Below are 26152 nucleotides of genomic sequence, written 5' to 3' on the forward strand. Positions count from 1 at the left end.
AATCGATTTTGGAAAGTAGCACAAAAACAGATTCATTATTAAAACATTATATTTTAGACTATTTAATTATTATTATGTTTTTTAAAAATAATTTTGTATTATTTTAATTTTGGAAAGAAGAAAAAAATTATTTATGGATGCGACTAATATTTTATCTAATTCAATAATTGTATTTATTCTTAAATAACTTAATTTCATTTTGTTTGGAAAGTAGCATGAAAATAGATTTATGATTAAAGAAAAATTTAAGACTATTTTATTACTATTCTTTAATTAAAATTAATTAATGCATATTTCTTTGTTTTTTAAAAGTAGCATGAAAGACAGATTTTTGTTAGAAAAAATGACCTCAGACTTAAACTTATTAATGTGCGATATTTAATAATTGCATTTTATTTTTTTAAAGATTTTAAGTATTATTATGATTTTTTTTTTTTTTTTGGAAAGTAGCATGATAATCAGTCTTTTTTTCTTTAAAAAATATAGTCATTATAGACTAATATTCCTCCTTGTTCTCTACCAGGAGGGCATGACCCACTCTCTCCATCCTCACGCCAGCATGGGATACCAGCGGCCTTCCTCTCGATCTGGATCCCAGCAGAGAGAGCGCGACCGTCAGCTGCTGCAGGACGCCGTCTCCCTCTACCTGTCCTCCGCACAGCCATCTTTCCGCCACCGGGGGGCAGCAGCACTCCCCGCCGCCCCGTACTATGAGGACCTGGATTTCCCACTGGAGTATGGAGAAGACTACACCCTACATGAGCAGCGCACCAACAAAAAACCCCCTCAGGACTACAGCTCGGTCGCCGGGCTCGATGGTGAGTGGGTTGCATGAGAAGTCATGAGGTTTTCACAGTAAATAACACCACTGATATGTGCGTGTGCTCTTTTTTTTGCTTTCGAATTGAATAATAGCTTGCAAATCTAAATGCAGGTGTATTTTGAACTTAGATTTTACTACATAGGTTTATCCAGGCAAATGTTTTTGTGAAACACCCATACTAGCTAAAATTGTAACGTTAGAGCTGGTGCTCGGAACTGGAAATGTGATATGAACATTTATGAAATTATAGCTAATATATTTGAACATATATTTGTAATTCCAATGGTTAAAAGCATACAGTACACCTAAACTGGCATTTTTCTAATATTTTTAAATATATGCTGCATATATCATATTTTATAAGTGAAATCCAAACATATATCAGATTTCTATATGGATACTGTAGCGTCCTGGTTAAAAGATGACTAAGTCTTTCACTAATGGTTCACGATTCATATATTGGTTACACTCCATAGAATTAGTACGCACTATTTCATCATGAACCACCGTAAGAACTAGGGAGAAAATAAACAACAAACACAAATGAATCCCGAAAGTTAAAACACTAAGCCAACATCAACAATCAAACATTAATCTTAAACAAATTAACCAAATGACCTTATTTTCCCCTTAAACCAGGAGCTATAACTCATGAAGGAGGAATCCGTGAAGCATACCTGTGCCCCTTTTACCTTAGCTGCGTCCCAAATGGCACACTATACACAATGCACTCATGCACTATGTACTTACGCACTTACACACTCAACAGGATAGTATATGTATGTAGTGTTGTCCCAAATGGCACACTAATGTTTTTTTACTGGGCGGAAATTCAAACCGTTCCCCTGATGACGTTTGACGGTTGCCAAATCAGTGAAATAAACGACCGAATTATCAAATAATACCTGCAGTGAGTATTGCCGCATTCACCATTGGGAGGCGCTATAATCACTGTCGTAGGAGAATTTTGCTTTCACCATCCAAAATAGTTATTCAACATATGCATCCGATAGCTCCGCCCCTTCCGCTACGCAAGCAAACCTGTGGTCGTTGAGTGCATAAAGTGTCCATCATTACACACTTCATTTTAGCGGCTGAATGAGTGCATCATCCGGGTAATTAAAGTACACTTATTATTTTCAGAGTTTTCAGTGTGAACGCACTACCTACACTATTTATACTACAAAATGGCGTAGAATAGTGCATAAGTATGCAATTTGGGACGCAGCTAGTGTTTCACTTAGCGTTCCATACTTGTTTTCATTCATTACTACATGCAATATATACATCCGGTAAGCTCCGCAATTTTGACGTCATAATTAAAGTCCTCAAACAACTTAATTCATTCAACAAATCAAACCCTATACAAAACACAACATAAAAATACAACACAAAAACAATAAACAAATTCAGAATCATAAACAAAGTAACACATTATTTCAAGTTTCTTTACAGATACAACCACAGTCATGGTTAAAATGTCATTTTATTCCATAAAAATTCACATTTTTTTAGGTTTGCTTTATGTAGAAAAGTATTTGCTGCATTAAAAATTGAAATCAGATGACCTTTTAATGAAAACAGACTTGAAATTTTAATCGTGTGTAACTGAAACAATTTATTTGATTCTTTGTTAACCTAGTTAAAGTAACAAAAATGTGTCACCATGAATTATTGATCATTTAATTTTTACAGAGTGCTAATGTTTTGATTTCATTCATGATTTTGTCTCTATATTTGACTGCAGATACGAACATACAAAGCAGATAACAGTTCCCAATAGTTAATGTGACCCTTTTGCTTCAGTATTATATCACATTAAGCAGGTCTTGCATAAACACACTCACTTTTTTAGACTTACCTATTGTGAGGTGTTTTGTGTGTGTTTTTTAACACTTTTTTATTGCAGAAAAAACACTTGAAATTTTGCATGAAAATACACTTTTTTTTTACATTTTAACTCTTCCCCCCTCCCTCCCCCAAAGCATCCAGATTCAGTTTAACAGGGAGATGTATTGTTATATATGGGCTAAGGCAAAGAAACACATACTGTATAAAAATACACATACATATATCAATCACTTAACTAATAGCGTGAAACGTATTTGCTTGTGCCACTGTATAGTTATGTTCCAAAAATTGTATAAACAGATCCCACATTTTATGGTACTCTTTTAATTTGCCCTTTATACTGTAGGTTATTCTTTCCAGTGCAATGTAATGTGTCAAATCTTTTAGCCAGTGATCAATCGATGGACTTTCTGCGTTCTTCCAATAGTGCTATCAAACGCCTTGCAATAACAAGACACGTATCAATCATTTTAGTTTTATAACCTGGTAATGATAAACTTACAGGAAATAAACCCAAAGCGCATATTTCAGGTGTAACTGGAATTTGTTTTAAAATAATTGAGGAGATTAATGTTATTACATTTTGCCAGAAAATCTTAATCAACTCACATTCCCAGATACAATGAAAGATTGTTCCTTTATGTTTTTGCCATTTGTTTGTGTGTTTTTGATACGTTTTTTTTATTCTATTTACAACGTTTCTGATGTCATATATATATATATATATATATATATATATATATATATATATATATATATATATATATATATATATATATAAAACCTCTGTTTCTGCTATAGTATCTTTAAAGTATAAAGAGCTTTGAGAATAACGTTTTCAAGGTGCTTTATAAAATATGATAGTAATAATTAAAAAAAAATATGTATATACTATTATTTTGTATTTTATGACTGTGTTTCCATTTAGAAATCATTACCTAATGTTAACCCCTCAAGAAATGATTATTATTGTTATTTTATTTATTTTTTTTTTTTGTGAAGCCCAGACTAGTATTAGCTGAAAAAATAGAGCTTTGTAAAACCACAGTCATGGTTTAAATCTCAGTAATGTATTTTATTTTTCTCTAATTGGTTTTTTAGTTGGTATTGAGGATGCTTGCTGATGTTTTGGCTTTGTAAACATTTATAATTTTTTGTGTCTGTTTGTGTGTTGTAGATGACACTCTTACACAGCTGGGCAGTCTTTTGAAGGGTTTCGGTGTGGATCCACGAGACCTGAGTCCTCAGCAGATAAAAAGACTGACTCTGGTGTTACAGCTGCTACAGAACATGGAGAAAACAGGTATTAAGTGGCACCCGGGTCAGAAATTATTATTATTATTATTATTATTATTATTTTTATTATTCCATCGAAGGAGCAATGTGTGATTGCCTTTCTTGTTTTATTTGCATTACAAATGACCACCGTCAGAAAAGCAATGTTTGCCTGCTGTTTATTAATTGAATTGAATTGAATTGAATTGAATTGAATTTAATTTAATTTAATTTAATTTAATTTAATTTAATTTAATTTAATTTAATTTAATTTAATTTAATTTAATTTAATTTAATTTTATTTTATTTTATTTTATTTTTTTATTATTTTTTTTTTATTTTATTTATTTTTTTATTTTATTTTATTTTTCATCACAAAACACATGTTTGTCTGCATGTTTTTGTTTTGTTTTGTTTTGTTTTGTTTTGTTTTGTTTTGTTTTGTTTTGTTTTGTTTTGTTTTGTTTTGTTTTGTTTTGTTTTGTTTTGTTTTGTTTTGTTTTGTTTTGTTTTGTGGGGAAAAAATATAACGTTTTTATTAAGGAGCACTATCTGCCCCCATGATTTTGCTTTTCATGTGCATTTTTGTTACCTTTGTTAGGGTAATTTTTGAAAAGTTTTCTTATTTGTTTAAAAAATACAGTCAATTGTTTATATCAAGCCTATGTTAATTTCTGACTCTGCAATACCCTCAAATATACCATGCATTTATTTATACAGTATGCATTTTCACACCAGATCAGTGCACTTAGTCCCCATGGCCTCATAAATGTTAATGACCACCTTACAGAAGATGGTCAATACATGGTCAGATATTGCTTCTTAATGCAAAAAAAGTTATGTTTTTATCTTAATAACAATCTTTTCTCAAATAACATTCTCAGCTTAGAGTGATGTTTTTTCTTTCCTTTGTGTTCCTTAGATCAATCCCCAGGGACAGTCACTGTAAAAGAGGTAGGCACAGTTTGTCATCTAATGATTCATCGAAATGCTAAATGAAACTATTAACACTGTTATTTTAAACACACAGTCGAATAAGTCATCCAGTTATTTAAATAACACCAGCACTTATCAAAAAGCACCAACAAATTGTAGCAATTTGGAGTAATTAATTAGCTACACATAATGTTGATGCTTTTTTTGTTTTTTAAACTTAATGGTTTGTGTTTTCCTCAACAGACAATTGTTGCAGGTAGTGATAAAGTGACAGAAAATGGAGGCAAATCTCCCTCAACTATTTCAGCTCTGCCCTCTGCGCCAACCCACCAGCAGGCCCCGACTCAGCCCCCGTCCACGTCCACACCGGCCCCTGTGACTGTGCCCGCGGAGCCCACCCTGTCAGCTAAAGACCTGGATTTAAAAGAGAAAACCGCCAACATCTTGAAAACCACAAAGGATGGGACGAATACCAGAGAGGAGTATGGCTACATTGTAACTAATCAGAGGTAAAAGTTAGTCAAGCTCCTCATTTTAATTTATTTATTTTTAACATTGATATAATATATAATGACATACAATTATATACATGCATGCATTTAGAACATACAAGTACACAAAATCCGTTTTATTGCTTTAAACTTTCTAAATTTACTTTAATTAAAAGTTAAAAAAGCCATCAATCATTTTTACACACAAGTATGGTACTTTATTTATTTTACTGCAATACAAAGACCATTTCAATGTGGTCATGTCATAGGCCTATGAACATTTCCTGTTTGTCTTTAACTATTTCATAACTGTATCAAGAGGCAATTCCATCATAACTTAATGTTAAAACAGCTATCATAACATTATTTATCAATGTGTGGTGCGTTCTCGGTAAAATGTTGGGACCATTGTTTTTGTTTATATCCCTCAAAATGGTCTATATGTAATAACAATAATAATAATAATCATAATAATACTAATAATAATAATAAAATAATAACAACAATAATAATATTAATAATAAAAATAATAATGACGATAATAATAATATTAATAATAATAACAACAATAATAATAGTAGTAGTAATAATAATAATAATAATAATAATAATAATAATAATAATAATAATAATAACAATAATAATAACTATAACTAGTAAGTTCCTAATGTTTTAAGATTTTAATGCTGAACAGTTAAAGGAATAGTTCACCTCAAAATGAAGCATTATTGACCATTTACTCAATCTTGACTTGTCACAAACATTTATAAGTTTATTTTTTGTATTGAAAACAAAAGAAGATGATGGAAAAATGATGGAAACTGGTAGCCATTGATATCTATAGGAAAAAATATACTGTGGAAGTTGGCTACTGGTTTTAAACATTCCTCCAAATATCTTTTTTTGCGTTTAACATAAGAAAGTCAAACAGGTTTTGAACTTGTGGAGGGGGAGTAAATGCTAGCAGAATTAAATTAATCTTTTTTTACCCTGAAATGTACTGTGTTGGAGTTATAGAAATATGCTCTGATGATTTAGATACTTTTGTCCATGCTCCACTTTAATAATAATGAAGTATTTTCTTCTGTAAGTAAAATGAACTTTATTATGGGTAATACTTTATTTTGATGGCCCCTATTGCACATTTTGTTGACTGACAGTTGCATTGCAACTACATGCCAATTACTTCTTATTTGAGTATTGGTAGACTGTCTGCTTAATATCTGCTGATACTGCTCCTTCAACATTTAACTGACTATAAGAGACTTCGCAAGTACATACTGTATCAACTTACACTAACCGAAAAGTCCACTTATAATCTAATGAGAATTAGTTGACATGTAGATGCAATGTAACTTAAACTCAAAAAAATGTGTTATAAATAAAATGATACCCTATTTTGTTGATATGCAAAACGACTTTATTTATTTTGTATTGTTATAATATCCTTCAAAATTAATATAATTCATAACTGTGGGCAGGTGAACAGCACAGTGTCCTCATGATTCTTCAATTCAGTTTACCTTTATTTGTATTGCACTTTTACAATATAGATTGTGTCAAAGCAGCTTCACATAGAGGATCATAGTAAATAGAAAATAATAATCAGTAAATTGATTATGGGAAACATCATGAAAAATAATTATTAAAAAGAGTCATTTTTAAATTGTCCTTAAGAAATCATTGACATTACTGTAGTCACTATACATTGTCTTGTTCTACTTCTGTATAAAATAATAAATCAGCAAATGTCTAAGCAGCAGCCCTTTATGTTATTTATGAAATCGCACATTATTTTATTTCAAATTACAACAAAGCAGAAGTCATGAATTTTTGTACTAAAATTTACAACAAGAATAAAAAAATAAGAGACTACCCGAGAAGTCTTGTTTTGTTTGTATTTACTGCATTTATTAAGTCAAGGTTTAAGTTAAATGTTAATATTTGTCTTATTGTGTAAAGATCTGGTGACAAAAATATGTACAATTGGAACATTCTGTTTTAGTGAATGAAAATTGGGCAGAATATAAAAATATTATAATCAAATATTGATTTTTTAACTGCAAGCTGCTGAAAATCATGTTTTCTAATCATGAGTATAAATACAGCGCTCAGCATATTTGAGAATATTTGAAAATGAATATTTGTGTCCACCTCTAAGTGACTATTCACCAAAATACATTATTCCACACCAAAAATACATCATGTATATTGGTGTATTTTTGGTGTGGAATAATGTATTTTGGTGAATTTAAACAAAACAGATTTATTAAAGAAACATATTATTTATTAAATCAATAATAAATAGTCACCAAACATATTTAGATATTGAAAGATAATACAATTAAAGTCAAGCAAAATATTGCAAAAACAACAAATTTTCAACTAAATTTTTCAGTTTTTTTGCTTCTCTTGATTTTTCCTCTTTTTAAATTTGGATCTAATATTTTTCTACAACATATAAACATGCGTTTACTAGTATTTAGACAGTTGTTGTAAAATATTTTGTTAGATGAGCTCCAGATTTGGCTTCAGTACTGACTATTTTAATGTATGTGCACAGATATAATATTGTATAGCTTCTTATTGAAAATATGAATTTAAAAGAGAGATTTGTGAGGGCTGTACTTATATATGCTGAGCACTGTATGTCTAAAAACATGGCACATTTTTGCTATTTCATGAAAAAAAAGTTATTTAGGAAGTAATGTAGTTTACAAAAAAACAAAACAAACAAAAAAAAAATATAGGTTTTACTCAGATACTTCAACTATATATTGTAAATCCAGAACAAAGAGCATTTTCAAGTGGTCTCTAGTGGTCTTATAGTTTTAGTCTACTCCTTTTTATGCAATAGAATATCTTGAGATGTGACATTATACTTATTCAAAATAATTTTCCCTTTTAGAAGGAAACAGCCTAGTGTGTGCCTTTGATGTATTTCTGTTAATATGGCTAAATGTTGCTTTTTCATTGAATTTATTTGTGCATTTAAACACATGCGCATTGTACGTCTTCCTGTGTTTTCCCTGCAGTCATTTAAGTCTGTATGATGGGGTGAAACTCTTAGAAACCCTGGCAGAGAGAATCCATCTCTCCACGAGCAGCTTCATCAACATTAGGTAAAGTGTGTGTGTGTGTGTGTGTGTGTGTGTTTGCATCTCGGAAAAGAGAGACTGATAGATTGAAAAAATAACGGCTGAGAATAAAAGCTCTATCGGGCCGTTTTTTTGAGAGTGTGTATGTTTCTGCGTGCAGTGTGGTGGGTTCGGCCCTGACGTTCAGGATCAGACAAAACGCTCTGAATCTCAGCGCTGAGGATGTGGCCAATAAAGCCGGTGAGTGACATCTCATCTCATTTGGAGGGTTATTTTACATTCAGCTGGATAAGAAAAGACAAACGTACGTGATTAATTGGCTTTACATTTACAGTGGCAGAGAAGAATTTCCTGGAGGGTGAGACAGGATTAAAAATCATCCAGACCGGAGTAGGAGAGGTAAGCTTTCCCTCCTCTCTCAAATTCAAATGAGCTTTATTAGCATGATTGCACAGTACTGCAAAAGCATTGTCCAGTTTGTGAATAATGATCAATTATATAATACATAAAACAAAGATATATATTAAATTAAAAATAATATAAAATAAAATTTGAAATAATATAATATAATATATAATATAATTTAAAATATATTATAATATAATATAATATAATATAATATAATATAATATAATATAATATAATATAATATAATATAATATAATATAATATAATATAATCTCTCTCAAATTCAAATGAACTTTATTAGCATGACTTGCACAGTACTGCCAAAGCATTGTCCAGTTCATGTATAATGATCAATTATATAATACATAAAACAAAGAAAACTAAAACATAGCTATCTGTTAAACATTTAAGTAAGAGATGCATGTACACTTCATACAAAATAAATAAATGAATAAGTAAATAAATAAATACTTTTTTCATTAAATAAAATTAAATTCAATAAATAATAATAATAAAAATAATAAATAAAATTAATACATATTTAAGACACTGTTAAATAACATATATATAATATAATTTAAAATAATATAATATAATATAATATAATATAATTTAATATAATATAATATAATATAATATAATTTAAAATACCATAATATAATATAATATAATATAATATAATATAATATAATATAATATAATATAATATAATATAATATAATATAATATAATATAATATAATATAATATAATTTAAAATACCATAATATAATTTAAAATACCATAATATAATATAATATAATATAATATAATATAATATAATATAATATAATATAATATAATATAATATAATATAATATAATATAATATAATATAATATAATATAATATAATATAATATATTTTTGTAATTATAATAATAACTGTATAACATGCTCAAGAAATTCCCTCTTTGTAGTTTTGTCTACTGGTTGACAGTCTTAGTTAAATGTTGTTGTGATCATTCTGGCATTTTCACCTAAAAAAGGAGCTGTATTTATTTAGAATTTGGTAATGCCATAAAACATGGTTGAATTTGTTGTCATTTTGGGAAATATTCGGCTCTAATGTGCTGTTAGTATTGACAGTACAGTAGGAGAGTCTCTCTCTCACACTCTCTGTCTTATTTATTTTTTCATGTCATCAATGTGCAGCAACAGTCACACATTCAGTGTGATCAGCAGGTCTATAGATTAGCGATTATGAGAGCCGGTTGGCATAATGAGCCACTCTCTCTTGTCAGTCAGCAATAGAATTGGCCACACAGGTCATTATTCTCCACATAACCGCCCTCATCAAGCAAACAGGGAACGTTCTCATTCAAATTCATAGATTCTGCCGTTTTGTCCATCTATTATGTACAGATCACGTAGCGTAGATATAATTTGCGCTTCTCATGAATCACGTTGGCGTTTAATACCGCGCGCTGCACGAGGAGTGCATTTGAAATGAAACGTTTTTTGAAACGGTCACCGTTTATCTCCAACTGTCCCCACTGTACCGTTTCCCCCCTGTCTCCGATCCTCCTGTGCGTTTTTTTTTTTTTTGTTTTGTCCCCGCTGTGCCTCATTTCTCTCCCTCACTCATTCTTTCTCTCCTTGTCCCATGCCATTCTCCCCTCTGCCATTCTTCTGGCCCTTTTCTTTTTGTTACCTCTGCCTTTGACCCCTCCCTCATCCCCTTCTCCCCTCTCTCCCCCACTTTCTTGGGTGGCTTTTGTGCTCCGCGCATATTGAGGCGTTCTGCGCTCCCTCGCCTCGCTCGCCTTTCACTTTGTACAGCTGTTGCAGGCCCTTGAATGCAGAATAATGTCTTTTGTTGCATCCGGCTGCTCATATTTTTAATTATTCTTTCTTGATGCATTGTGGGCTGTGACACTTTCTTTGCTCTCTGAAGTGCACGGTGTGTGAGAGCGAGTGTGTGTGTGTGTGTGGGTTCGCTCTGCCTGTCTTTTATTTTATAATTTTCTCTCTCTGCCTCGGTAATGAGACCTGCCTGCACCTGACCGTTTTTTGTCCGTCTTTTATGGGGTAAATGCTTTTCTGCTTAGGCTTAGGTTTTGTCTCTCTGTGCTTCTCTCTCTCTCTCTCTCTCTCTCTCTCTCTGAGTTTTTTTCCTCTCTTATTTAATGAATTAAAGTTAACGTCCCACGGTGACATACATAGCAATGCCGTTTTGGAATCCCACAGAGTTGGCTCTGAAAGCGTATTAACGAGGAAACGTTATTAAAGGAGGTTTAAAATTTACTCTGAGATATTTATATTTGTACTTGATGAATATCTGATTATTTTATTTGTTTATTTATTTTAAATGTTGTAATGTGAGCACTTCATTTCAGCTGAAGTATTTGTGTCATTAGTGATTTGAGTTGTTTCAATGGTCCTTACAATCTAAATCAGCAAGAGAAGCTAAATGAACAAAGGCACTGATTGAACAAAGACATATGTAATACAATAGGATCTAAATGACAAGCTAATATTCCTAAATGTTCTCACAAAATTATATTTTGTATCTAAAGTACAGTATGTGGGCGTCACGGTGGCTCGATCACCTTACAGCAATAAGGTCGCTGGTTTGAGCCCAAGCTGGGTCAGTTGGCATTTCTATGTGGAGTTTGCATGTTCTCTCGATGTTCACGTGGACTTCCTCTGGATGCTTTGGTTTCCCGCACAGTCCAAAGACATGTACTATAGGTGAATTGGGAAATAGTGTATGTGTGTATGTCCTGGTTCTCCAGGTTAAAGGTTGAGCATTGGGCTAACGACTCACCTCACAAAAATTAGATGATGTGAAACACCAACATGATGTTGCTAAATATCAACTTTGATATAAACAGCCTAGGGAGTAAGTAAAGTACAGTATGTGCTACTTCTTCTGCTCTTTCTCCTCTTTAAACACATGCAAACACACTTTCTGAGGACTCTCCAATAGCGTAATGTATTTTATAATGTTAAAAACACCTACTATATATATCCTTACCTTCTCCCAACCCTCTCAGGTAACCTTTGGCAAATTTTAAATGTCTAAATATCTTGTTAGCTGGGATTTTTAAGCATTTTGAATAAGACATACATGCACACAGACTTTTTATTTTCAGCCAGGCAGGCCGGTGGCTTCCAGTCTTTCCATTACAAAATTTTCACATTTAAGATCTGATTTCTTCAAAAATCTGTGATCTTCACTGCCTGATAGATATACGATATGAAGTGGGTCTCAGATCGGACAGGAAGCACCCATTTCCCCCCCGCAATGTCTTTAAAATATGACAGTTAATTTGACCTCAGTATCTTCAATGGAACTTCTGTGCTAGCCTGTTGCTACTGACAGTGCTAGTGGTTACGACGGTCTTTCATCTCATTTTACGCCTGAACAACTAAATGAATGCTTAAGCCCATTTAACTGCATGTATTGTAATTACATTACAACATCGATGCTGTAAAAACAACGTTTAAAGCTTATCGTTGGCTTTAAAACTCTAGCTGTGCACAGAGCCCATTATGAGGACACATGACTTGTTCACATCAACCACCTTAACATTGTTATCATAGTAATTTAAATTACTGCCATTGACATTTTACATTATACCAAAACAAGTATACTCACACAAACACACATTTACATTCACTATGTTTCAGTACTTTAGTATGCTGGATAAATTGGTGGTTCATTCCGCTGTGGTGACCCCTGATTAATAAAAAATGAATGAATGAATGAATAATGCAAAAGCTACATGTCTTTTTCTTGATGCAGTTATACATTCTGTTGACATTAGCCCCTTTCACACAGTGATACCGGTAAATATCTGGAAAATTTCCGGAACGACTTTACCGGTATATTCAAAAAAGCGCTGTTCACACAGGCGAGGACGTTATGGAAATTTTCCGGAAAAGAGCATTCACACATCCATTCCAAAATACAGGTAAATTCTGACATCATTCACCACAAATGAGCTTTAAACGGCTGCGCTTGTATTTGTAAACATTTGACTAAATTACAAACTCTGTGGATGATCAATATTGTGAACAACTTTCGCAGGATCACTTTCGCATGTCGAGATGTTCATAATATGTGCGTGTGCAGGCGCTCACAGGCTGTTTTGCAGGCACAGGCAAAGCTTGAAGGTAAACAAACAACGGCTTATCATAAGCATCTCATCGATGATTATTTACACAGTTGGCATTAAGAAGAACATATAAACGTGATCTGACTAACTTCTAGCAGCTAAATGTGTCTGGAAAAATATTCAAAGGCTTTTATTCTCATAAACCGCACGGACGTAAATGCGTCTGACTGTTGTGATTGGCTAAAGCAGACGTCTCACGCCAGCACGTTCTAGACGTGCACGCGCTTATTACGCCAATCTTCCTTCTGCATTCACACAGCGCAGCATTCCGGCAAATTGCCGGTAATGTTACAACTTCTCTTTCCGGAAAATAGCCAGAACGAATTTACCGGTATTTTCAAAAAGGACCTGTTCACACATACAACCTTTCCGGAAAATTGTCGGCAATTTTCCGGAAAGGTCTGTATGTGTGAAAGGGGCTTATAAGTACTTTTCCAACTACATGTTAAGTATTTGTAGACTGTAAGCTCAGTATAAGTAGATCTGCCAACACTATATACTGCCAATAAGCAACTTTTCAGGTACATCTCAACATAGACACTCTACAAAAGCGCTCAACTCTGTTCCTAGAGATCTACAGTACCTCCCTGCATACTTCAGCTCCTACGCAGATCAAACACACCTGAACCAATTTAACTAGGACCTGAAAAGCACTTGATAATTACAGACAGGTGTGTTTGATATGGGTTGCAACTGAAATCTGCAGGAAGGTAGGTCTCCAGAAACAGGGTTGGCTGCCCCTTCCCTAGTATTTCTTAGAGGCAAGTGACTTACTTACTCCCAGGGCTGTTTGTATATAAGTTGATATTTAACCCCAGCGTGTTGGTGTTTCGTAACATCAAATTTTTATGTGATGGGTCGTTAGCCTAACGTTCACCGCCCAACCTGGAGGACCAAGACATACGAACATACACTACTGACAATTTAGCAGTATCGCATGTCTTTAGACTTGTGGGGGAAACCGGAGCACCCGGAGGAAACCCACGATAACACGGGGAGAACATGCAAACTCCTCACAGAAATGTGACTCGAACCAGCAGCCTTCTTCCTGTGAGTCGACAATGCTATTTACTGCACCACTGTGCCACCCATGATGGGAGTTATTTGACATATATAGTTACTCATAATCAACAGGATGTCTAAAATGAAGCTCTATGCACTTATCATGGTCATACTGTATTGCGATATACTTTTTAGGTGGTAAATGGTCAGCGGTAATTTGTGTGGTTAGCATTGGTAATGTGTTTTCTAGGCAAGCTCAGGTTTATATGAGTTGGGAAGATGTCATTATGATGCCAGGTGTGTTCAGATCCAGGGGCATAGTGGACACTTTAAAAGTGGGGGTACAACTGAAAAAGATTCAGAAGTTTATGTTCATATAATTATTAATCACCTGTTTCAAAATCGCCTTTCTCTAAAATCGCCCCACCCCCGCACCCCTGTCAGCTGCAATGCCCCTGTTCAAATCACTATAGTGATATTTATTTTTTGCAGTAAAATTCAACACAATTACACCTTTGCAAAATTTTAAACCCACTCTTCCTTCCACGTTCATGTTTTCAATTTACGAAAGTGCTTTAGTTTGAATCTTTATGTAAACCATTGTAGGCAAATAGAATAGTGCTGTGGTGTTTTGTAAATATGTTTTTTTAGGTGCACATAGATGTACAGACACATAGATGTGTCCACCATCTTGGAATGGTTATCCAATCATCTCTCACAGCAGTTTTCCAAGATGGGGATGTGTTGGTTTGTGTTTTCATACAAATAAACTCAATAGTTCAGATTTTTACTTTTTTTAAATGTTGTGTTTGCTAATTCCTTCCTCTTGTATTGTGTTATTTTATTAAAATCCCCACTTAAGTCTGTTGCAGTCACATAGATAAATACTGCTGCAGTGTTCATAAACCTACTTTGACTGTTCCAATATGGTGCTATAGCTGTCTATATAAATAGCTATGAGGCATCTATGCATTTTTATCTTCAAGCAAAGCAATGTTTTCTCAGACAATGCCCTAATTTAAGGATTAAAGGGACAGTTCACTCAAAAAAATAATTTCTGGCATCATTTACTTATCCTTGAGTTGTTCCAAACCAGGTTGAGTTTTTTTTTTTTTTTTTTTTCTGTTGAACATGTTGGAAACCTGTAATCTCTTACATATATACAGTAAATATAGCAGGAAAATAGATATACTAAGAAAGTCAATGGTTACAGGGTTCCATTATTTTTCAAAGATTTTTGTGTTGAGAATGGTGAGAATTTAGATTAACTATCCCTTTAAAGAAAATATTACGTTTCCCCCTCAAAATAATGACTTTGTTATAATGTTGAAGTCTATTGAACAGTCATGTGCACCAAGGCAATTAGGCAACAGTACTTAAATACACACAATATAGATGGGTTAAAGAGTATGTGTAAGGTCAGCAGTGTGATAACAGAAATGATTTACCACAGGCTGCTTTAAATACGTAAATAAAATTAGAAATGCATGTGCAGTATTTACACGCAAAAGCATTGTATTAAATGATTTATTGAAAGGTAAACAGTTTGTACTAAATGGGACCTAAATAACATGCACATAGTTCAAATAATCTTAAGACTTAAAGACCCAAAAATAAATGTTTAGTCTTTATTTACTCCCCCTCAAGCAGTTTCATACACTGTAAAACCCAACAGTCGACTTCATCAAGTGAGTGTAGTTAACTCAAACTTGACTGAAAGGTAATTCTGCTCATTTGAAAAGAGTTTTGAACTCTGTGTTGAAGGTAATCAGTTAATTAAATACCTCATTACTTCAACTTAAATGGAGTAAGTTTACAGTACCCATATAGATTAGTTTTTTTAACTTAAATGGTTTGTAGTAATCGGTTTCTTCAAATGGCTTGAGTTGCCTTATCTTAATAGGTTTTACAGTATCAGTTGGTTTGAGTTCTCTTCATTTATTGGGTTTTAGTGTGCTCAAATTGCTTTGTTTACTCAAATGGATTAAGTTCACAGTACTCATTAGAATTAGTTTTTGAACTTAAATGGTTTGTTGCAATCAGTTTCCTTAAATGATTTGAGTTACCTTAACGTTTTGGATTTTACAGTGTACATTTATACCAGGGTTGCCCAATCCTGTTCCTGGAAATACCTTCCTGAAGAATTCAGCTTCAACCCAGATCAAACCAATAGTATCTGGATGCAGCCCTAATGATGCAAGCTGAGATTGCATGACTCGGCGATGCAATGTCAGACACAATGCACTCAAATGGAGCGAGTGACATCACTGTGACGGGTCGAGTTAAGGGTGGGGTTAGATGACCCCATTAAAAAGCATTGGATGCAGCTCAGATTGCACTGCACCAGGTCTGCGCCCAGACCCTTTTCGATCAAACACAACTAAACCAGCTTAGTACACTCAAATATATATATATATATATATATATATATATATATATATATATATATATATATATATATATATATATATATTTATTTACTTGTTCAAGCTACTTATTTAAAATGAGCTGAAATAACACAATTCTTGGGATTTCATTGGGACAACTTAATTTTTTACGTTCAATCCACATAAATGTATTAATAGTGTTAAGTTAACCTAATCGATTTGTGTTAGGACAACATGAAATAATTTTGTGGAACCCTGCATTTTTATCCCGGTAGAGAGCCCTGAACTCAAGGGATCCTCGAGCCCAGGGCTCCCCCCTTTCGCAGGGCGAGCGGAAATTGAGCTCAGGTCGATCTCAAACTCCCCCGCTGCTGAGGGCAAGGTGAACTTCCTGAGAGTAAGACATTGGAAAAAAAGATTTAGGCTTATTTTATCTATAATATAGAGCATATTTGGACGGTGGGAGGAATCCGGGGGAAACCCACACGGACACGGGGAGAACATACAAACTCCACACAGACATACCAGATGGCCCAGTGAGTACCCAACGCCATTGGTATTCTTGCTGTGAGGCAACAGTGCTAGTTACTTGGCCACCATGCCGCCCATTCTGGATAAAGGTGGAAGAAGGGGAGGAGGGGGGGTTTCTTCCAGAAGAAGATAGTTGTAGAAAGGAAATAAGGATATATATATATATATATATATATATATATATATATATATATATATATATATATATATATATATATATATGGTGTCTCGGGATCCTTTGATTGGAGGATCATGATTAGCTAATGTGGGCCAGCTGGGTCAATCACGAGCATGTGCTCCTCTCGAAATTAGTTTAAAATTAACTTCACGTAGTCACCAGCTTTCAAAGTACCGTCTGTGATATGGTTATTCCAGATGTGAAGGCTCAACGTTTGTGTCCTTGCCAAAATGTATTACTTTACAAAACCCCCTTTTTTTTAAGCCCATGGCACTCTTCTTACACCCCATTTGTGGTACCCCCTCCTGCTCCTGTTGCTTTTCAGGGTTTTTTTTCTCATTTTGCCCTCCTCCTCCTCTTCTCTCTCTCTTTTCTCTCTCTCTCACACACACGGACAACCAACCTATCCCGGGCATCAATAGCACCCCCCACTTCACCCACCATTTCACCATCAGCAACATGTGGAGCTGTCGCTACGCAACCGCGTTTGATGTGACAAGTGGCGGCATTGGTTGAATGGGGCTGAGAAGCAGCGAGGCCTTCATACGGGTCGGACACACAGCTCTTGGGGAGGCACACTCTCTCTTTCCCCTCCCTTTTCTTGTCCTTCCCATTTATTCTCATTTACCTTTGCGCTCCGCCACCACACGCATGCTACTCTTTCCCTACGTTTGGGTCTCTGAAACGTTCACCACCGAGGCGTTTCGCTTAAGTTCTTTGACTTGGACTTTGAGGAGGCTTGTGAAGCTGAGTTTGAAGACGGTGCTGTTCGCGATCCAGTGGCGCATGTGTGTTTGTGGCGTGAAGAGGTGTTCGGTCTGTGGAGCGCAGGATGAGTGCGGGTGAGTTCTGTTTCATCTACTGATGCTGCTGCAGGCCTTTATGATGGAGTTAAATGCTGAGATAAATAGTTGAGTATTTCGGTGTTTGTCTGATGGCTGTGTTTGACTCTATCATATGTTTTCTGTTAGAATAATCCTGCTTGGTATGACTTTGTGATAATTAGACTGTCGATATACTGCTGCTATTAATTGTGTGCCCTAATTTGTCAAATTTCCTGTATTTAACATTTCTAAGATTAATTTGTAAACTTTTTTTTAAACAACATATTTTTTCTTCCTCACTCATGAATGTGATAATGGACAGATCGACGTTTCAAGTTTTTATATAAGTACAGTTATTAATAGTAATATCTTTTTCCTCTTTTAAAACTAAAACATACACTCTTTGAGTTATCATAACGATTAAAAATTGTTATATAATAGTAAATAATGCTTAATTTTGAGCATTTTGTATATTATATATTATCTATAGTAAATATAAGTAAAACTAAATGCCCCATAACCGTTCAAACTTTCACATAGTTACTAAACAACAGTTCGATTTGCCAGACAATACCAAACTAAGCGCATACTTCAGTTTTTCTTAAGGTCAAAATATAATTTTGGTAAATTAATTGTAATGGTTATCTAGTGTATTAAAGCTTTCGTTACACTTTTTGATTCAAATAGTTATGCTTCAATAAATAAATCATTTCACTGCATCATTCATCACCTTATAACATATTAAGGGAATTCAAATATAAGCTCAGATGAAATTAAATAATATCTTTTAATAATCAAAAAAATTTCTTAAGATTTAAAACGACTAGTAGTAAAAACCACATGCATTTGATCAGAGTTCATATATTTATACAGTGAATGTCAGAATTATTAGCCCCTCTTTAAATTTTTTTTATTTATAAATATTTCCCAAATGATGTTTAACAGAGCAAGGAAATTTACAGAGTATGTCTGATAATATTTTTTCTTCTGGATAAAGTGTTATTTGTTTTATTTCAGCTTGAATAAAAGCAGTTTTTTAATTTTTTAAAAACCATTTTAAGGTCAAAATTATTAGCCACTTTAATCCATATTATTCTCGATGGTCTACAGAACAAACCAACATTATACAATAACTTGCCTAACTACCTTAACCTGCCTAGTTAACCTAATTAACCTAGTTAAGCCTTTAAACGTCCATTTAAGCTGTATAGAAGTGCTTGAATAATATCTAGTCAAAAATTATTTACTGTCATCCTGGCAAAGATAAACTAAATCAGTTAATAGAAATGAGTTTTTAAAACTATTATGTTTAGAAATGTGTTGAGAAAATCTGCTCTGTTAAACAGGGAGGCTAATAGTTCAGGGGGCTAATAGTTTTTCAACTGTATGTACATATGTGTACATGTGGCGCATGCGCGTCTAGATGAAATATGTGCATTTGATGAAATTTTAGTTAAGCCTGCTTTTGAAGAATTGTGCGCGATCTTGCATAGTGATATCAGGTGGACTGGTTGCTGTGGTAACAGGGCAGAGCAGGCTGGATGAGTGAGATGATGTAATCTGTTTGTAGTCTTTGCAGGTGCACATAAGTTCATACTATTTCTTCTGGTTTCATTAGCAATTAGAAAAAGGTCGTAAACACGTTTTATTACAGACTGCTAATCCATCCACTCAGTGATATTATTTTAACCTCGACATAAATCTCCTTAATCCTCTAGTAGTGTTAGATAAGCCATTTAAAAAAGGATTTATGCGTAAAGTCAAACAAATGGTTACGTTATCCACTATTATAAATATTATTTACAATATCAACAACACAAAAACATCTGGTGGGCTCACCGAATGCTTCGAAGGTAATCAAAATCAATTGTTATAAACTAGGAAATAACGAAAACGTCACACTTTCCATTGTGCAACATGATGGCAGAGAGACGACGGCGGTCATGAGAAATCTGACGAGTCATAGTCTGAACGCTTCCATCAGATAACAGCAGAGTCCTGCTGAATTGTGAAATCAATTCACAGCGAGCGAATGGAGCAGAAGACGCATAATGGGACAGACAGACTGATGAAATCTTAGATCACTGCCCGTCTCAGAAATGCTTCGTTTCTGACTCTGAGGACACATCTCGGGTCGTGCCTGAATCACCTATTGTGATGCCAAGTGATCTTTGCCCTCGAGATCCTCCAAAACAAACAAGCACACATACACACACATATACAGCCAGCGTGTGTGTTTGTGTGTGTGTGTATCTTCTTTTTCTGTGACTCAGGTCAAAGGGCACAGTGGGTGTCAGAGGGGTCATGGGGAACGGTGGAGGGGTCCTGGGACCCTGAATCCTATTTTGCCGCTTCTTGAGGAACAGATGTTTGAATTATGCTTCCTCGGCCGGCAGCTTATTGTGATTCAAATGCACATTTTAGTCATAGAGACACGTCTGCGTGTGCTGAATCGCGCGTTACGTAGGGATGGGCCATATGCTTTGCGATAAACTGGCTCCTTTCGATTTATTCGATTAATAATGATAAACCGTCCAATCTGGAAGAGATTTGATCAGTCCGTGCAGTAAATAAGCGTACTACAGAAGCATGTGTGTGATACAGTTTTGACTGTGTATGAGCCAGTTTACAAACAAGGAGACTTATTGACATATGTTTACTCAAAAGTCACTATTTGAAATGACTAATTAGGTGACACTTTGGTTTAGGTCACAATTCACAGTATTTCAAACCATTAACTACACTGTAAAAAATAATTTCGTAAAATTTACGGTAAAAAACCGGCAGCTGTGGTTGCCAGTACTTTACCGTTAAAAACACGGTACAAACCGTAAAAGTAATTGTTCATTTTTACGGTAAATTACCGTATTTTATTAATTTATAGAGGTAAAATGTCTATATTTTGAATGATCAACATTTACACATCTTTTGTTAAACAGTTAGACACGTTAGCACACCCACATGCAGGTGGTGATGAGGAAGTTACATAATGAGCCAATTCTCATCACAATCAACTTTTCCCATAAGCAGAAAAGAGTATCAGCATATAGAAGGTGCTCAGTGTCATTCACACAGCTGCTAAACACCAGTATGGTAACACGCATAAAATTAAAGTCATGAAATAAACATTGGCTATCAACATTAGATGTAACGTAAATCTCTAATGTACATAACTAAAACAACTAAAAGGATCCATAATAATGTCAACCAAATGCATAAAAAGTTATGTGCCGTGCAGGGAATTCTGGGAAAGTCAATTTACGGTTATTCGCCGTATATATTAAGGAAACATACCGTTAACCAGGTTACGGATTTGTACTCTAGCATTTTTACAGTTTTTTACTGTTGAAATCACAGCCATTTTTTACAGTGTAACACTACCAGCTTAATAGAGGACAAGCTAGCTGTTTATTAATAGTTAGTAAGGTAGAAGGGTTTAGGTTTTATGGATGCATAATAAGATCCTACTTTATAACTACTATAGGGTATTAGCCCAGCTAGTGCTGTTCACATGCTGATAAACTTCCGGTTACCTGTTATTGTTAGTTTTTTTTCCATTTTAAATGATACCTTTTACAGCATCGATGTTGTAATGTAGTTAAAATACAATCAGTTAAATAGACTATGGCATTCATTTAGTTGCTCAAGCGTAAAACGACACAAAAAGCCATTTACTCACACTCGCCCTTCAGAATAGGCAGGCTAGCGCAGAAGCTCCATTGAATATACTGGGGTAAAATAAATGCTCATATTACAAAGACATGGTGGGGGGAAATGTAATTTAATGCTGTGCTTCTTGTACAATCTGAGAACCACTTTATATCGGATATCACTCTGCCAGTGTAGATCGCTGATTTTTAAAGAAAACAGACCTTAAATGCATCGTTTTTGCAAGGCAAACAGTTCACAGGAAGCGCTTAACCCAGGTTACTGGCAAATTAAAAGTCCTATTAGCATGCTCCGACATATACCCCATTGAAAAGGTAATATCTTAATAATATGCAGGTGATAAGCCAGTAGTTAACAGCATAAATTGTGTCCTAAACTAAAGTGATACCACTTATTTTTTCATGACCAGATGTGTTTCATAACACAGAATAAGGAAGAAGTCTAACTATTAAAGGCTGTGCCAATTAGCACTGCATTATAAATATAATTTATTTTTATAAATATATTCAGGAATGCTTGAAGAACACAGATCGTTGAGTACAACAATAACGTTTATATTTTTCATTTGATCAGTTTAAAGGGTTAGTTCACTAAAAGTGAATATTCAGTTATTAATTGCTTGTCTTTCCAAATCCCTGAGACCTTCATTCATCTTTTGAACACAAATTAAGATATTTTAGTTCTCTCAGATTGACTCATTTAAAGTCCAGAAGAATAAAACATCCTCCAAACAGAGCAGAGGTTATTAATTCGGAATATTAGCATCAACAAAAATACTTTTGTGCACACATTAAAAAAAATAGCACTTTTAATCAGCAGTTTCTTCTCCTCAGTGTCAGTATAGGGCCCACTTTCATGAGAGTGATGTGAACATGTACCCTATACTGACACTAAGGAGTAAAAATTGTAGAATACAGATGTTATTTTTGCTTTATGTGAGCACAAAAGTATTGTTGTAGCTTGCTAATATTCCATTTGAACCACTGGACCACATGGTCTGTTTTGAGGATGTTTTCTGGTACCTTTTAGGAACATTGCTGTCAATGGAGGATGAGGGAGCACTCAAATTTCAGCTTAAAAATCCCAATTTGTGCTCTGAAGATGAACGAAGGTCTGTCAATGGAGGATGAGGGAGCGCTCTAATTTCAGCTTAAAAATCCTGATTTGTGTTTTGAAGATGAACGAGGGTCTCAGGGGTTTGACATGAAGGTGAGTCATTAATAGCAGGATTAAAATTTCCCCTTTAAGGGTTTCTTTCTTCTATCTACACTGCTAGACAGTTGAAGGTCTTTACTTCTCTGACGTATATGTGGATTTTCTTTTCAGCACAAGTGTGTCCTCTAGCTTCCATTTTGATTGAAACAGATATTAGATTACATATACTACCCTGTTTTATTGGTGTGAAGATAATACTTCCTTCTAAGAAATCGTTTTTTTGTCTCTCAGTGGACACACATATGTGTTATAATCATTGATATCATTATTGCAGTATAAACGTCCATATTTTGCCCATCCCTTACGTCATCCTTACGTCAATATGACCTTATTCCTCCCGCATCGCCCTCTCTCAACTCCCCGGTCCCCCGTAAGCATGCTTTCTCTCGGTGCGATCAGTTGGCTTTTCTCTCTGCCTCCTCATTTTCTCTCAGACCTTGGGGGGCCTTTGTCCTCTTGTCCTAAACCAGCTCATTTTTCCTGCCTGCTCCTGCGCTCCATTCTAAAAGCCTGTCAGTCTTCCTTTCGGGGGCCTCTCTGGAGTAGCAGGTGAGGCGCCCCACACCCCTTATCTCCTCCCCCATTGTCCTGCGGTCCAGTCGCGCACCCTTGCTTCAACACCCCCTCCTTCAATCTCCTATCCAGAACATTCTTCCAGCTTTTCAGGAGGAAAAAGGCCGAGTTTGAGTGGGAACAAGGGGGATAGAATGGAAAACGTGTGAGGAACGGTGAAGGAGAGAGTGGGTGTGAGCGAAGGGGGAAAATGCTTGATGAGTTTGGAGAAAGGAGAGAAAAGACGGAAAAAGCGTCCTGACCTCTTTGTGGTCAGACTGAAGTGCTCTTTCACTCAGTGTTTCTCGTTCGTCAGCTCAGCTCTAACGGCTGCAGAGCCCGCTTTAGATGGTGGCCCAAAGGTCTGTGAATGAACGCTCAATGTGGGATGAAAATATATACAGTTGAAGTCAGAATTATTAGCCCCCTTTGAATTTTTTTCTCTTTTTTAAATATTTCCTAAATGATGTTTAACAGAGCTTTGAAATTTCCACAGTATGTCTGATAATATTTTTTCCTCTGGAGTAAGTCTTATTTGTTTTATTTCGGCTAGAATAAAAGCAGTTTTTAATTTTTTGAAACCCATTTTAAGGTCAATATTATTAGCCCCTTTAAGCTATTTTTATGTCTACAGAACAAACCATCGTTATACAATAGCTTGCCTAATTACCCTAACCTGCCTAGTTAACCTAATTAACCTAGTTAAGCCTTTAAATGTCACTTTAAGCTGTGTAGAAGTGTCTTGAAAAAAACCTAGCCAAATATTAGAAATGAGTTATTATAACTATCATGTTTAGAAATGTGTTGAAAAAATCTCTCCCTTAAACAAAAATAATTAGGGGGCTAATACTTTTGACTACAACTGTATATGTGTTATTAATATGAATTTAAAATGTCTTGTGGTAAAATATTATTATCATAATGTTTTAATTTAATTATAGGTTCTCTGAAGTGCCTCGAATTTGCAGCGCTGTTTTAATGTGTCATGCAATTTCTACAGAAACAAAATGAATGGACGCAACAAATTGAGTAGATCCTCCCTCCCAACTATTTAGTTAGCAGTGTTTAGTTTATATCTCAGCTCTGCCACCTCCTCTCCATGGAGGAGTTCAGGTTAATGTTGTTTTGACTTGTTTTTCTTTCTTATGCAAGTGTTTAGGCAAACCCTAAGTAGCTTATAAATGCTTAATTTATATTTCTTGTTAAGGGCAGGACGCTTCAGACAATAGAGAGCATTTGACTCTGTGTTTTCTGTTAGAATAATGACATAAAAAATAATAATCCTTCTTGGTATGACTTTTTGTGATAATTAGACTGTCGATATACTGCTGCTATTTATTGTGTGCCTTAATTTGTCAAATTTCCTGTATTTAACATTTCTAAGATTAATTTGTAAACTTTTTTTAACAACATATTTTTCTTCTTTACTCATGAATGTGATAATGGAAAGATCGACGTTTCATGTTGTTATGTAGGTACAGTTACCAATAATAATGTCTTTTTTCTCTTTTGTAACTAAAATATACACTCTTTGAGTTATCATAACGATTAAAAATAGTTATATAATTGTAAATAATGCTTTATTTTAAGAATTTTGTATATTATATATTATTTATAGTAGATATAAATAAACTAAATGCCCCATAACCGTTCAAACTTTTACTTTCTCACATAGTTACTAAACAACAATTCCATTTGCCAGACAATACCTAAGCGCATGCTTCAGTTTTTCTTGAGGTAAAAATGTAACTCTGATGATTTTATTTTAATAGTTATCTAGTGTATTAAAGCTTTCGATACACTTTTTGATTCAAATAGTTATGCTTCAATAAATGAATCATTTCACTGTATCATTTATCACCTTATACCATATTAAGGGAATTCAAATATAAGCTAAGATGAAATTAAATATCTTTTAATAATAAAAAAAAAATTCTCAAGATTTAAAACGACTAATTGTAAAAACCACACGCATTTGATCAGAGTTCATATATTTATACAGTGAATGTCAGAATTATTAGCCTCCCTTTGAATTTTTTTATTTTTAAATATTTCCCAAATGATGTTTAACAGAGCAAGGAAATTTACAGAGTATGTCTGATAATATTTTTTCTTCTGGAGAAAGTCTTATTTGTCTTATTTTGTCTAGAATAAAAGTAGTAGTTCATTTTTTAAAACCCATTTTAAGGTCAATATTATTAGCCTCCTTAAGCTATATTTGTTTTTAATAGTCTACAGAATAAACCATCGTTATACAATAACTTGCCTAATTACCCTAACCTGCCTAGTTAACCTAATTAACCTAGTTAAGCCTTTAAATGTCACTTTAAGCTGTATAAAAGTGTCTTGAAAATCTTGTATTCCAACATTATTTACTTTCATCATGGCAAAGATAAAATAAATCCGTAAATAGGAATGAGTTATCAAAACTATTATGTTTAGAAATGTATTAAAAAAATCTTCTCTCCGTCAAAAAGAAATTGGGCAAAAAATAAACAGGGGGACTAATAATTCTGACTTCAATTGTATATTTTATAACACATATATAACTAACACATATACTGTATACATAACACATATAAACATACACATACTGTATATACATACACATATATACATACACATATATTTATAACACATATAAACATACACATATATTTATAACACATATATACATACACTTTTCATAACACCTATATACATACACATATATACATATACATATATTTATAACACATATATACAAACACTT

General features: G+C 34.0%; 1 protein-coding gene across 2 annotated transcripts in view; it reads left to right on the plus strand.

Annotated features, from left to right (window-relative positions):
• ptprna (protein tyrosine phosphatase receptor type Na) overlaps positions 1-26152 on the plus strand; it is a 71167-nt gene that overhangs the window by 21698 nt on the left and 23317 nt on the right. For both annotated transcript variants that reach the window (XM_017357652.3, NM_001130588.2), the window contains exons 6-12: positions 524-818; positions 3852-3977; positions 4872-4903; positions 5129-5394; positions 8412-8498; positions 8635-8714; positions 8809-8873. In XM_017357652.3, coding sequence (XP_017213141.1) covers positions 524-818; positions 3852-3977; positions 4872-4903; positions 5129-5394; positions 8412-8498; positions 8635-8714; positions 8809-8873 — 951 coding nt within the window. The remainder of the gene's footprint in view (positions 1-523; positions 819-3851; positions 3978-4871; positions 4904-5128; positions 5395-8411; positions 8499-8634; positions 8715-8808; positions 8874-26152) is intronic.

The sequence above is a fragment of the Danio rerio genome, chromosome 9 (genome assembly GCF_049306965.1).
Source record: "Danio rerio strain Tuebingen ecotype United States chromosome 9, GRCz12tu, whole genome shotgun sequence".
NCBI classification, from domain to species: Eukaryota; Metazoa; Chordata; class Actinopteri; order Cypriniformes; family Danionidae; genus Danio; species Danio rerio.